Source organism: Oryzias melastigma, linkage group LG19 (genome assembly GCF_002922805.2).
Source record: "Oryzias melastigma strain HK-1 linkage group LG19, ASM292280v2, whole genome shotgun sequence".
Lineage (NCBI taxonomy): Eukaryota > Metazoa > Chordata > Actinopteri > Beloniformes > Adrianichthyidae > Oryzias > Oryzias melastigma.
Window position 1 is genome coordinate 11,674,123 of NC_050530.1, and position 15,036 is coordinate 11,689,158.

At 35.2% G+C, this 15,036-nt stretch overlaps 1 protein-coding gene across 2 annotated transcripts in view; it reads right to left on the reverse strand.

The window, feature by feature from the left end:
• Positions 1-15,036, reverse strand: part of LOC112154475 (A disintegrin and metalloproteinase with thrombospondin motifs 14) — a 51,010-nt gene that overhangs the window by 14,654 nt on the left and 21,320 nt on the right. The window contains exons 5-11 of one of the 2 annotated variants that reach the window (XM_024285441.2): positions 9,304-9,387; positions 6,052-6,199; positions 4,016-4,121; positions 1,802-1,945; positions 1,583-1,715; positions 1,325-1,438; positions 1,089-1,237 (exon numbers count right to left, since the gene is read on the reverse strand). In XM_024285441.2, the coding sequence (XP_024141209.1) occupies positions 1,089-1,237; positions 1,325-1,438; positions 1,583-1,715; positions 1,802-1,945; positions 4,016-4,121; positions 6,052-6,199; positions 9,304-9,387 (878 nt within the window). Of the gene's footprint in view, positions 1-1,088; positions 1,238-1,324; positions 1,439-1,582; positions 1,716-1,801; positions 1,946-4,015; positions 4,122-6,042; positions 6,200-9,303; positions 9,388-15,036 lie in introns of both variants that reach the window. The other variant, XM_024285440.2, reaches the window with a different exon arrangement.

The window sequence follows — 15,036 nt, forward strand, 5'->3', positions numbered from 1 at the left end:
CACACTTGTATTTAGTTGTGTTCAAAAGGACAAAACAAAATCTACACCTTTACTGAACCTGAATTTACACTGGTTCATGTCGGGTGCATCTCTAGTAGCGGCTGCATGGCTCAATTGACTTGGTGTAAGACTGCAGGACACGCAATGAGCTTAATCCCAATTGGGTCCTTATTTCACCAAGATGCCTAAACTATGTAGCCACAAGGGGGCCTAAGTCTGGATCTCCCAGTATCAGTCCCTAGCACAGATAAAATACATCTGGATAAATACTCTCTGCTGAACTCTCATTGAGTTCATCTAAATACGTGTTTTAAGTCATAAATGATGTTACGTTTTTGTACTTCCAAGTACATTTTTATCATCCATGGTGAAAATAGATGTCGATGTTATCTGCAGTGTTAACGTGCGTTTTTGTGTGGGCACATCACCTTAAATTTAAAATGAGATGTTATAAAGTTTTACTTTGAAAGTACAACAGTTTTTATTTTGAAACCTAGACCTGTTTCTCTGGCTATTTGCCACAAAATTGACACGTCAACAGACTAGAAATAGAATCTTCAGCCAGATTCAAATTGATTAATATATATTCTTTTTTGTGTGTGTCAACACAATCCAACGAACCAGTGGAAATAACTCTTTATTTTTCTCTATCTTTTTAAAGGGTAACCAAACCAGGAAGTTGGAGGCTGACTCCACCCACAGCCTAAATTTGAAAATCCTGTCAGAAGAGCTGGACTGTTATCATTACTGGAGCTGCAGGTCATGACATCATACTTCTGAAACTTACATGGTTTGACCAATCACAAAATGCAACTGTGATACCATACTTCAACCTGTAGCACACAAGTGGGTTTTGACTATATTTTGAAGAATTAAACAGTTTTATTTCAGTTTGTCAAAAATTTGGCTATGACCAACAGACAGCACTTTTAAAGCCCCATTTATAGAGGTCAACTGCCAAAAAAAGTTAATTTAGGGTTTGGATACCCTTTAAGAACTCTCTCATTAGACAAAATTTTATTTTAGCTTAACTACAAAATAAAACTTGTTTTCTTTTAAGTGAGTCTTTCTGATGACAGGGAACTCACGGAGGATTGTTGCACTGTCTGCTGCGGGACCGAATCCCGCCCCCACACGTCCTGGAGCACGACCCAAACTTGGACCATGAGCTCCAGCTCCCATCGTGACCCTGAGGCTCCTGGCTTGACCTCCAGATGCAATGACCTTTGAAACACCACTGCAAATACAAAGAGGACAGAAACATTGAACAACCAAAAGAAAGGAACCATCGGTCAAAGCGAACTGAGAATTCTATGAGTTCTACCTTTCCTGGGGCACACTCCGTCCCGTCTACAGGTGGACCCTTTTTCGTTTTGCAGAAATACTGGTTGTCCGGGTGACTGCACCACAACTGCTTACAAGGGTCATAAGTTCGAAACTGAAGGAAAATCAGAGGGTTTTTGGTTTCAACATGAAGTAAATAAATATGATATAAAAGTCTTATTAGTATATGCATGAAATCTGGCAACAAATATATAAAGAAACTTGTTGCAACTGTATTTTTAATTCCTTTTGGACTTACAGCGGTGCACATTTTATAACCGACCCCAAAATCAAAGCGGCACTGCTCATCCATAGAATAATTTATTCCTGGGAGCTCGGGAAGCTTGGGCCACTTGTGTTCAAAGGGATCGTCCAGCAGGCAGTCGTAAGAACTGAGGAAACACGGAGGAAGAACTGTGAAAAACAGATCTTTTTTATTTAAAAATAAAGTGAGGAAGGTTTCTAGACTGAAACCTACTGGATGTATCTGTTGAGCTCCTGCTTACTGCAGCGCGACCAGTGATAGCGGTGGAAGGCGGCCTGCACCAGGGGGGCCATGATGCTGCCCATGCTGGTCTCATCAGCACAACGGTTTCCCTGTCCATCATGCTCCATCCCCAAACTGCAGTTCAAAAATAAAAGTGTACAACAACATTAAAAGGGATTTGATTGCAGGTACAAGAATATCATAAAAATCTATTCTGAGCAGCAGAGTGTTATGGAGCTGTAGCACCAGCTACAACAAATCCACCTATTCACCGAGTTAAAAAAAAGGTTCTAAAGGATCCTTTTTTAAAAGAAAATACCAATTATTCAAGTTTTTTGTTGAATAAAAACTATTCAAAACCTGTCATCTGCTCAAAGGTTTTATCTCTTTCTCCACAATTCATTAACATCCCACTGAAGTTCATCATCACGAGTTATATAACTCCTAATCACTTCTTTTTTGTTGTAATAATTAAGTATTTTAATCCTGCTGGCCTTTACGGCAGGAGGAATTTATGCAACTGTGTGGACAAAAAAGCTCCAGCGCAGACTTCAGCTGTTAATAGAGGCTGATTTCAGAAATGGAAAAGAAAATAGCTGCTGCTGCAGGTTAGCAATTATTTCAACAATGTGGCTGAAATGCTAACTACAGGGGGTCAAAAACAACATCTTAGAGGGCTGGGAAGCCGAGTTTGGCTCAAAACAACCGTTTCATCTGCCTCATAACTCAAGCCGACTGCGCGGATGTTCAGAAGATAATTACAAGGCAAAAACGGGACTTGGAAACAAATCAGCGTAATTAAATCAACCTGCTGGAATTCTAATGAGGCAGACAAACGTTACAGCCCTCGTTATTGGGAGACGACAGGCGGATACAGTTTCACAAAGCGCTCCGTCAAAGAGTTGAGATCGGAATGAAAGAGCGCTGCCCGTTAATGAAAGTGGAACGGGAATTTTTAGTTCATTCACAAGCATTTTGTCACAAAAACATTTTTTTTAAGTTATTAATAACGTATTGTAAAATAAATATATATATTTTTCCTTGAAAATTCTGTCAATTAAGCAGAACAAAAGATGAAGACCTACTCTGAAACAAAAAAGTGTTTTTGGTGTTTTAACATGTTCTTGTGTCATTTTTCCTCATTATGTAGGAGATATATTAAGAAAATTAAGTATTTATTTTTTTCAGATGCGATGAGCAGGCCACACGTTTTCTGCTCTAAGCTCTCGGCAATGGCAAAGGGGAACGGGGGCGGGGTTGCTCCACGCCAACAGTCCCACCCACAACTCAAATTTCTTTTTAATTTAATGCATTCATTTTTATTTTTATCAAAATCAAATCTTTAAAGTAAAAGGTTTGTTTTTCTCTTAGCAAACTTAGCCGATCAAAAAAAAAATTCGATGACGTGAAAAACAGAGACTTTACAATGAAACATTAGAGGACTTTTAAATGTATAATAATGCTAAAACTCTGGAAGGATTCGCCCTGTAATTTGGTCCAACTATTAAATAACTATTACAAAATTGTGTTTGAAAATATTTATCTTTCGAAAATATAATTTGAAGCCCTGTGGATTTCAAACAAAAAAACCCTTTTTTTAAGTTTGTGTTTTATTTGAAGATCGCCTCAGTTTACTGTCTGTTTTATTGCTGCAAGGCATTAATAGCAAATACAAAAATTAATTAAAACATGCTATTCATGAAATAATTGGAATATTATCGTTCTTTCAGGGAAAGCATGGCGTGTGACCAGCTGACACTATTATTTTTTAAAGTGCAGCATTCTATCAAGAAGGTTGAGCTGGCTTTGAGTCACAGTGAAGGTGGGTTGACAGATGTAAGATCGAATACCAAAGTGCTACATTAGAAACATAGAATGCTGTCTGGAGCACGAAAAATGACGCCTGTGACTCAGTTCTCAGCAATGTTTAACTTCCCAAAGGCGGAACTACTTTACTTTTGCATTTTCTGTGCTTTTTTCCTGGAAAAAATATAATAATTCATTGAAAAAATGTGTTTTTATAAGGAAAAATATTAGCTTTTTTCACTTGTTTGCTTCTCCCCATTTGGGTCAAAAAATTAAGCTTTAAATCACAATATATATATATATATATATATATATATATATATATATATATATATATATATATATATATATATATATATTTATATAAAAAAGCTGTAAGAGAGTCTAAGTGTTACTCACACGTGGCCGGTTTCATGCGCGACAACGAAGGCGGAGGAAAAGCCGTCCTCGTGGTTTAGGGTGCAGCTCCTCAGCGGGTGGCACATCCCCGTCACCGGAGCGTAACCTAGGCAACAGAACAAGTGGAAACAAGAGTGAGGACTTTCTAATAAGTCAATGCTACTAAAGGAAAAAACACAAGTGACTTTATGATGACCTTTTTTCATGTGCCAATCACTGCTTCTCAGACCATTTCTGGAGTGCGGCGAACCGACAAAAATGTCACTTTGAAGTCCATTTAAGCACTTTTATTGATCCGTCCTATTAGTTTGTAGTCAGACAGTAACACTCTCAAGGTCGCTAGGAGAATGAAATGCTTCATGGGAATAGATAAAGTGCTCTATTTACTTTTATTAGTACAGTTTAACTCATTTTTATTTGAACTATTTCATACATTTTTGTGTAAACAAACTTTGACGCTCATTAGCAGCAAACAAGGTTTTATTGGTTAAAAGTGAGGCTTCAGTTCAGGCACATCTGAAAGAGTCTGACAGCAGTTTCAAAGCCTTTTCATCCTCGGTCTTACTCAGCAGACCCCCAGCTGGCATAACAGCACGCCAAGGAAGCAAACTTCTATAACTTAACACATAACTCGATCAAGAGGTGTGCAGCCATTTAGCTTTGGTTTGGTTTTGTCTGATTATTTTCATGCTTTTTAAACATTTGAAGACTTCTTTTTTTGGCATGCAGGTAAAAAGCAGAGAATGCAGCAGGCAAACAGCTCAAAAAGAATGTGTGTGCTGAAGGTTGTTTATCTAAAGCCTAAATTTTTTGTGTGGAACTAAATTGTTTTCATTCCGTTGATACTGCCGACACAATTAGTGTGAGTGCTGCAGGTGGAATAGCAGAACACAACAGCAGCGGTGGAGCGTTCCTCTTATCCAACACGTAGATAAGAGAAATTCCTGTGAATGCAGATTCCCAGGAAGAAGCCATTTTTGTAGTTTTTGCACATTCAAGCAAATATGAATAGCAGCAGTGCTCAAAAGTATACAGTATACTGCTGAGTGCAAGAATAAAAAGTCAAGATTTGGCCCTGAAATCTTTCCTCTATAAACTTATATCATCACCAAACCTAAATTTGGATTTAGAATCTGTCATCTCAAAGCTAAAAGCTAACGTGAAAGTGTGATGTCTCTCTGTGACCCTGAGACAGGGAGCAGGGTTTGGGCCGACGCGGTGCAAAGTGCCATAGAGACGAGGCTTGTTATGAACACAACACGTATGCAGCTATGGCAACCCCCTGTGGGTGTGATAAGCAAAGCAGGTAGCCCCGGGCTTTCGTTTAAACATTGCACGTGTGCTTTAAAAAGGCTAAAAATACACACAGGTAAATTCAAGATACGGAGTCTGCGAACAAAGAGGGTTTGTTCGTTTTTGGACTCCGTCTGTCTGGGGTTTTGGCAGCGCACTCCTAGAGATAACTCAGAAAACCCACTCCAAAGAAAAAGGTGTTTTTAACATGTTCTTGTAAAAAAAAAATTGTCATGATGGATAAAGAAAATAAAGCTTAAAATAGCCTCTTTTTAAAAAAAATATATTTATTTATTCAAATTTTGCTCCAACTAGATGTACAGTATGGATGATGGGAAATCTTTTAAACTTTTTTTTTTTTTTTTTTTTAGCAAGAAACGTCAAAATCATAAATACATTTAAAGATGATGAGACAAATGCATGCTAAAAACTGACTTTTGAAATGCTTTAAGAGCTGGAAAATTTGCTTTTATCTACATGCCAAAAACCATCTTCAATTTGTAGAATTGTTTTTTGCAGGGTGGCATCTACTTAGCAAGGTTTTGGAAAGCATTGATTATTCTCAAGTGGGGCTGCCGTTGGTAAAACCACGTTCTCAGTGGCAACCCCCACTTTTTAAAGTTTCCATCAACCTTACCTGAGCAAGACTTGAAGCCATACCCCCCTTTTTTTGTGAACGGAAGCAGTTATCAGCATTCAGTCTGCACAGGCCTCGATCGAGGAGAATACAGTACCTTGCATACCTGCAGGACCAAAATCTTGCCTTGTGAGGAAGATGGCGTGGTCGTGGTACTCAGCGTGGTCGGGGTTGTGGCGCTGCTGCGTGTTGGCCCATCGGCACACCTGCTCCAGGCTGCGAGATGGGTTGCCACGCTCAATCAGGCTGATCGACTGCAGGATAAGAGAAACACAAGGTCAAAACTAATGAAAATATATATTTTTTTATTATTAAACATGTGGGTAATGTAACACCCAATCAATCAAGAAATCCTAAATCATCCTTGGTTTATTTTTAGGATATTGTCCTAATAAATTGGTGAAATAAATGTCCTCAAAGTACTTTATTTATTTTAAAAAATGTCTTATTTTTTAAAGTTGCGTGCTGCTAACTTGACGTGCAGTAAGTAATACAAATTGAAAAAAAAAACGTCAATTTTTAAAGACATCTAATAAATGTATATTGTTTCTTTCTAATTTTTCAAAATAATTACAATTAAACCATTGTTTGACACAAAACAAGGCACACAGATTTACTACTCCCTACTTTTTATCAAATCATTACTAACAAAAAACATATTTTATTTAGTAAAACCACACAAAAGACTAATAATCAATAAAAAAAAACAACCACTTCTATTTTGATTACTATGAACGACTCAATCAATTATTTCCCAAACAGTATTCTTTACATAAAAACACTATAAATATTTAATAATTATCAACAGTAGCACTTTAAAGAAAGATTCCTTAACAAACTACTTATAAAACATTAATAAGCATTAATAATGTGTTTATATTGCATTTATTAGCATTAGCTGACATCTTACAAATGCCTTTTAAAGTGTTATTAAGCTCAAAAAGATTCATTAACAAACTAATAACACATTCAAAAGCATTGTTTTTGTGTTTATAATGCATTTATGAAACCCAGACACTCAATTACTATTAAAAAAGATAGTTTGCATATGAATAAATTTAGAAGAATAACACTAAAAACTATCTTTATAAGCAGCCTTTTAACACTATCAGGCATTTTTTAAGACATAAACTAACACTAATAAATGTCTTATAAACATATTAGTGATGCTTTGCAGTTAATGAATCTTAATTTAAAGTGTTACCTTACCAACAAACATTTTTATTTTTGCTTTTTGTCCACATTTTATGTGAAATGTTTTTATGTTTTTATGCAAGGTGGCGGACAAAAAGTCCTACATTTTAGCTAAAGCTTGTGGGAAAAAAATGTTTTAGCTGTTAGAAAAGCTCACATTTATTGCTTCCTTGCAAGACGGTCTTTAAGTGGAAAATGGTGACTGATCAGATCTTGAAACTGTGCAAACAACTACTCAGTTTCAGTATAAAAAAATGCATCCAGCTTGACTTAAAAGCCCAGCAGAGGGTAAAGTCGTGTAGGAACGGAGAACTTCCTTCCATTCAGCGCATGTGAGCCCGACAGAAATGAACAGCGGGGGCTTGAAATCCATCCTTCTGTCTCCTCCGAGCGTGAGGATGATGACACATGAAAACCCTTTTCGGATTGTTTGACTGGCACTGCAAAAACAAAATCATGCTTCTTCCTCGCTTAATCCCTTACAATATTTATAATCTCATCCGACTCTCCTTTTGAACCTCCAGCGAGAAAATAAATTAAAACATCTTTTATTTTTGAGGTTTTCAGGGATTCAAACTGGGTTGTTTTGGTGTTTTAGTATTAAGCACTGCCCTTTCAGAGTATGAGCCGGTACATTTAGATGCTTTTGCATTAATCGCATAACCAGAGGTTGAATGCGTCATCTAAGATAGTGTCATTATTTTCTATATGTACAAGCGCTTATTGCACCTGCTCAAAGAAGCTCCTGCGAGGTGATTTAATCACACTCTGCTGCATTATTACTTCTCAAATATTTACTGCATTTAAAACATTAGAAACAATATTTACCCCTTGATGCCTCTTGATCAAATTGTACATTAAAGCACTTCTGCTCCAAAATTACCTCAATTTAGAATCTACTTTAAAGCAAAAACATAGTTATTTTTTTCATTGATGGACATAAATCCAGACATCAAGGGGTTAATCATCTGCACACATGAGAGCGGCACTCATACAGTGAAAACAAAGAGACAAGCTGACTTTTTCTGAATCATTATCAGATCAATCTGCAGCATTGAGGCTTTCTTTAAGGACCTTTTCAGTCTCAGATATTGAGCTGTTCTCCCTCAAAACTGATTCTTGAACTTTATTTCCCATTTTATGCATTCCTCCCACCCACACAAAAGTACCACCAAATTGAAATTGTTTGACTCCGGTAAGGTTAATTTTTCAGAATCTCCTCCAAATATTCATTGGTTTCTGTTTAAAACACTGAATTTGATCAATATCACAGCTCAGTTTCAATTACAAATGGATTCTAATTCAGTCGTATTATATTGGCAGTACTTATAAGTTATTCTATCATGTTGAAAGGTCATAGGGTCATTACACTTGGAAAGGAGTTCACAAAAAGTTGAGTGCACACTGTAAAAGCAGAGGCTGTGAGCTAATGGGAGGAAGTGTAATCAAAAGGGATGATGGGAAATGTGTGCAGGCTCACTCCGTGCCAACAATCCCACCTACAACTCAGAGGCAAACTTCTAAAAAACTCCTGCCACTCTGCTGAAGCTATGGCCTAGAAAACAATTGGTTTTTTTGCGATAAGAACTGCAAAATCATAAATAAAATAACATTTAAATTAGATTAAACAATGATCCGAGTAGGACTTTAAAGAATACAAAAACATTCCTAAATCTCACTGTTTTACGACACAATTTGTAAAGCTCCTACGATGGAAAAAACAGTATTATTTTTAGAGTTAAGTGTCCATAATTTACATTTCTGTACATGTTTTTGTCAATTATGAGTTTCCAACTAGTTGTGATCTTCAGATGACAGCCATCTAGGTAAATCTGGTTAATTAATCCGACTCTTATAAACTCAGTTTCAAGAACCAAATTATCTTTAAATAACCCATTTTCACCAGTACATTTCTCAAATAAATCCAGAGAGTGAAACGCTGTGTATCAGTTGTTGTTTTTTATATAATGCTTTTTTTTGCTGTGGATTTCAAAATGAAAATCTGTATTGGTAAACAGAGCTTCCGCATGAAAATAATTCAAATCTCAAATATCACCACATTCAAAACACACAAAGAAAATTAATTTTAGCTCTAAATAATCACAACCCACGCTCATTTATTTGAATATGAAAAGATAAAGCACTTTTGATGGACTGAACTCACCTGCCTGTACCCGACCATTATCATACGAACGAGGACGATGTTAATGTTGGTCCCCAAGGATTCATCATGGTAAATTTCATCAACCTGAAAGAAAAAAAAGACAATTTTAAATATTTTAGACTAATTTTTTCACATTTAAATATAGTTTTGAGCAGAGTGCAGAGCTGTTTTCATCAGAAAATGGTAATTCACACTGGCCAACAGATGTGGGAGGAAAAACAAACTGTTTTTTATACTTAAGCCACAAATCTAAATGAGTGTGGGCAGGAAATTGAACGTGCATTACGAGATAATACCAGAGGTTTGAAAAGTTCTCTCTGAGCTTTGTGGTTTCCAAGGGGATTGATAAAAGAGCGTTTACCGCTAAGTGGGAACTGACATACAAGGACTAAAATTAATAAAATTATGGCTTTTATATAAAAAAAAAAAATAAAGGCCTGTATAAAAAGACAAAAAAACTGAAGTTGTTTTTATCTGGTAAACCCTATTTTTAAGACTAAAAGCTTGTTTTTTGTCAGAAAGTACAAAAACATACTGAACAAAAACACTTTATGACCATTAAGTTCAGTAGAAAAGAGCTGTCTTCACATTCTTGACACTAAATATACTTATTTATGTATTATATGGTAAACACTGAATAAAAAGTTAACTGTAGTGTAAAATATTTCCTCCTTTACATAGACTCTATAAATTGTAACATTCATGGAGTGTTCTCTCATTCTCAGAGGATTGGATGAAGCTCATTTGTCATGAGCTGTTTTTTTTCCCCCTTAAATATAACAAGAAGGATGATTTCGGCTAAGGTTATAAATTATTTTTTCTTTGCAGAAAGTAAGAAAAATTCAAGGACATTTTAAAGACAGCTAGCTTTAAAATATATACATTTTTAAATACAAAAATAGATTCTAGATCTTCACACAGACATTTCTTGTTTTTTCTTTTGTTCATGAGGCTGCATGGATATTTTTTTAGTCCAATCATCATAAAACCATTTAGCTTTTAAAAAAAAAAAACTACTTCATCTCCTGTGATTGACCACATTTCAAAATCTAATTTGAATTTTTAGACAAGAAAAAAACAGAAAATTGTTGTTTTCATTCTTCAATAAAAGCAAAATCAAGTTGAATTGAATTCTGTTTTGATGTATTTTTTCTTGTTTCAACATTTGAAAAAGTTTCCTTTTTGAGCTTTATTCTTTAATAAAATTTATTTTTGTTTAACACTGATCACTAACTAAAAATGCAACATCATTTGATTGTTTCTAACGAAAAAAAAAAAAGAAATATTTTTGCTCCAAATGTCCTGTCTATTACTATTTTCTTACAATAAAAAAATGACAATGCACATACTAAAAATGCAGATATGTGGCTTGAAGTTTTCAGAAAAGTGATAATAATTTCAAGGCTGAATTAGTTTTAACTGTTTTAATCCCAAAATATTAACTTATACAGGAAGTTTAGATTATTGTCAGGATGTTTGTTGCTTTATGAGTCAGTAGATGTCACTAAACTCTACAAATGTTACTTTTGACCCTAAATATAATCTAAAGTTAGTCACATCAAATCATTTCCAATAGTAGAAGTAATTTAACGATCAAGCTGCCTTCAGCGGTGTAACATCTTAAAGGAAACCCCCTTTGAAGAACTGAGCTCTATTGTTTCCATTTCTAGAGGGAAACTTGAAATTAAGATGAAAAAAAACTCTGTTAACAGATTGGAAACCAGCCAATGAATCCAAAGGTGTTATGTAATGGCATCAAGCCTGACCCAGAAATGATTTCATAGCTATTCAGCTTTCTTTGACTGCGGTGGTGTGTGGAAACTTAACACCTGCCCAAGCTAGGATCAGGTACAAGCCTCAAGCTCAATTTCCACATGAGTATTTTATTTTATTATCATCAGCTCCTGGCAGAAAGTCTGCATTTTAGAGCCAAAGAGACACTTACTTTGCAATATTTGATAAGTGTTTGTGGATGGAGTGGAAGAAGCAATCAACTTGTTCCATTTTTGTCTTATTCAATAAGAACAAATATGCAGTAATTGAATATGCAACTTTATTAAGTATCGTTTCTTTTCCTTATGTGGTCCTTGCTGAGCTGAGCTTAAAAATGAGCCCATGTCACAGCAAACAGCTTTACACAAATCCTATTATATCAGTTTGTCAGAGCAACTGCATCCTCTTCAAAAGGCATTTTAATACCACTAAGCTCACAGCTTGAAGAGGTAGATCCACAGTCAACGGTAATCCTTCAGGAGCCAATGTTTTACCTCAAGGCTACTGACAGCTAGAATCAAGTGTAAAAATGAAATCTTTTTTAAAAATTTGGTATTGTGCTGACTGTGTTATCCCACCAACAAAAAGAAGAGATGAGAACAAGTCATATCCCTGATAATCCACGCTGCAATAACATCACGACTTATATTTCAGACTTTTAGGGTGCAGTCTGTTCATATATCCATTCTAAAATAATCAGCTGTAATTTCCTGTATGGGTCACTGAGGTCACTGAGGTCACTGAAACCCAAACCAGCTCCCACAGGACACATACAGAGAAGACCCTGGGCAGGTTCTGTTCAAACTAAGCTTTTTTTTCTTTCTCCTGAAGCATTTCAGCTGGTATTTGGTCAATCATTCTCATTTTCAGAGAATTATAAGCCAGTAATTAATTATTAGAGATAAATAAGTGAAATTGAAATCAACAATAGTTTCTGGACAAAAAGTTTGCTCAGGCAAAGGGAATTCTCCAAAAGTAATTCATGTTTCCAAAGGACTTTGATTCAGTTGCAGCACAGATGGAACTCAAGCGCCGCTCAATTTGCATAGAAAACGGTCTAAGACCTACAAAATTGCATATTTTTAGACGTCTCTGAGTGTAGAGAACTTTTAGATTAAATATTTGTTTGTGTGAAACAAAAGTTAGAAAACATATTATTATATGGTTTATCATTCAAAATTTTCTAAAGCTTTAATGGTTTATATTAGGGCCTGGAATCAATTAAAAAAAACTATGTAATTGCAAACCTGGAAAAAAATAATCACACTAAAGCACTTTAAGACCATCTTTAAAAGTATAAAAGCAAATTATTCAAACTAATTTCTGACCATTAAAAATCAATATTTGAAGAGATGTTGTGATGTATTTGTAATTACAATACTTTCTTTAGAAAATATATTGATGTTTTCAACAAAAATATCTAAGAGATAAGACAGAAAAATGTTAATATTATTAAAAAGGTAAATAATTCTAAGATTATAGAGATTTGATGATCTTAAAATGCCTTTTAACTCCTTTTTGCACCAAAGAAAAACTGATTTCCAGGTGGATTGATTATTTAAAAATTCAGGATAACACAAACATTTCACAATAAAAGCATGAACCTGCAGAACTGCACCAGAAAAGAAGCTAGAATTAAAAATATAAGAAATAAAAACTGTGTTTAAACTTTCTGATGAAAAATGTGTCCAGTTTTGGCTTAAGATAATGTGGACATACTTTCATTTTTCTTGTTATAACATAAGCTCTAAAGCCATGAAGTTATACAATCGTAACTTAGTTGTAGTGTGTTCTCAATAAAAAAAAAAAAAAGAAAGTAGAAAAAAAACATCAAAGTCAAGTACAATCAAAAGAGTCCAGAAAGATGAAACAGATACAGTTCTGTGTGCGCAGAAAGCAAACTAACTTTGTTTGAACAAAAAATATGATTTCTGACCCGCCAAAACATTTAGATAAATATTTAATTCAACTACTCGTGTCAATAAGGACAAAAAAACCTGAATAATTCTAATCACAAACAGATTTGTGCATAAATTTCTTCCAACAAGCCAAGATGTTGATCCTTATCCGTGGAAAACCCATCAGAAATGTAGGATTTCTATCAAATGTTACAATAAAAAAGTAAATAATGATGTAAATAAAGTGTTTAGAGGTCACCTATTTTTTTATGTGAGTTTACACATTGGGATGATTGCAAAACCAGGAGGATTGTGGCTGAAAATGAGACTAACAGCTGAGGCCTGGAGGCACTTGGTGTCCTTGGCATGTGCACAGTGTCACATCAACAGGGACAAAACCCGATCCACGCTCAAACAACACCGTCATTGTGCAGCGCGCTCCTAAACAGTCAGTCACCTTGGCTTTGCGCAGACAGTAACCAATCCCTCAGGGAGAATTTCTCCAGGTGGTACTACGCACTCTGCAGCCACGGAGCAGGGATTCGGAGGGATTTAAGCGGGCAGGGCTCTTCCAGACACAGCAAGCCTTTGGCTTACGAGTGCAGCTAAAGAGTTTTGAACCTCATTTGTTTAAACTTTTCTACTAAGATTGTATCAAGTGTCTAGGGGAGTTTATGAACAAAACTTTGTTAAGTCTTTCCAGAGAGTTAAGTGTTCAAATCACAGGAAAAATCTACTGGAGTGCAATCAAAATGTGCAAAAAAAAAACAAATTTCTTCTGAAAAAAAATAAAAACGTATAAACACACATGCTGTAGGGTGTTTGTAAAAGCTTGGCAATAAGAACGGACTTCAGGACTCTTTTCAATGACTGCCCAACACAGCTCCCAGTCAACTTTCTAATTGGTCTAGTGGAGCTTATCGGGCTGCCATGAAGGGTCCAAATGGTAACTGTTACAGAGTGAAACCAGCTCTCTCTGAAAATCTGACTTGGAGGGATTTGCATCCAGTAAGTAGATTATGGTGGTAGGAGCTGGTGGAACCCGTAATGAAGGAGCTGAGAAATTCATTTCTTTTCTCTTCAACCGAAACTGCAGCAAGAGCTGATGTCAACTAGCAATAAAAGTGGGGAAAAAATGCATCAACATTGCAGATCCTATATTCAGAAAAAACACTCTGCTGTAAAGAGGAGGGAGTGTCATAATTAGGCACAGTTTTGCTTTCGTGTTTGAAAAAAATGGGGGCTCTCCAGTAAGACTGTAATAATTTGTTGTGATATTTTGACATGAAAATTAATAAGAAATTGTCTTCTAAATAAATGTAAACATAAAAATGTGTGTTTTTTATGTGATCATCAGCAGTAATAAGTAAAAAGTTAAAATAATTATATTTAAATATGTAAATTAGCTGAAAAAGTCGGACCTTTCTAAATAGTATTAATACAATTCAATAAAAAAAATTTTTTTTAATGCATTCTAAGCTTTTATCTGAATGTTCTGCCTTTTTCCTTTTTACGTCAAAATGATGACACTGTGTTCCTTCCATAATTGTGCTTAATTAGCCTCATTAGTGATCATACATGAAAAATTGGTTTATTAATATGGCATGCCGTGGGCTTCATGTTGTTGCCATGTTTACTTAAATAAGTGTACATGCGTAAATCCCATCTTCTTTTTTTGGTCTTTTCAAAATAAAACTCACATAGACATTCTGCAGCACGGAACCATCAGTTCTGTGTTGTTCTAAGTCAACAAGAAAACAAATAATTTGATTTTTAGTGACCCAAATAGCAACAAGAAGTTCAAACATCAATTAAACAGGTTCAGATTAATCTAGACTGAATAAATTACTGATAAATTAAAAGATTTTTGTTTTTTACTGCAGATGCATTAATGTTACATGCCTGTATAGGGGCTTGGAAATGTAACATAAAGTAAAAAAAAAAAAAATTGAATACATCTATGACTTTCAAATTCTCACAAATCCAGGCTGGAAATAAGATATAGTAAAAAAAAATATTTAACACATAAGTTAACAAAGGAAAAGTAAGTGATCAATGATAT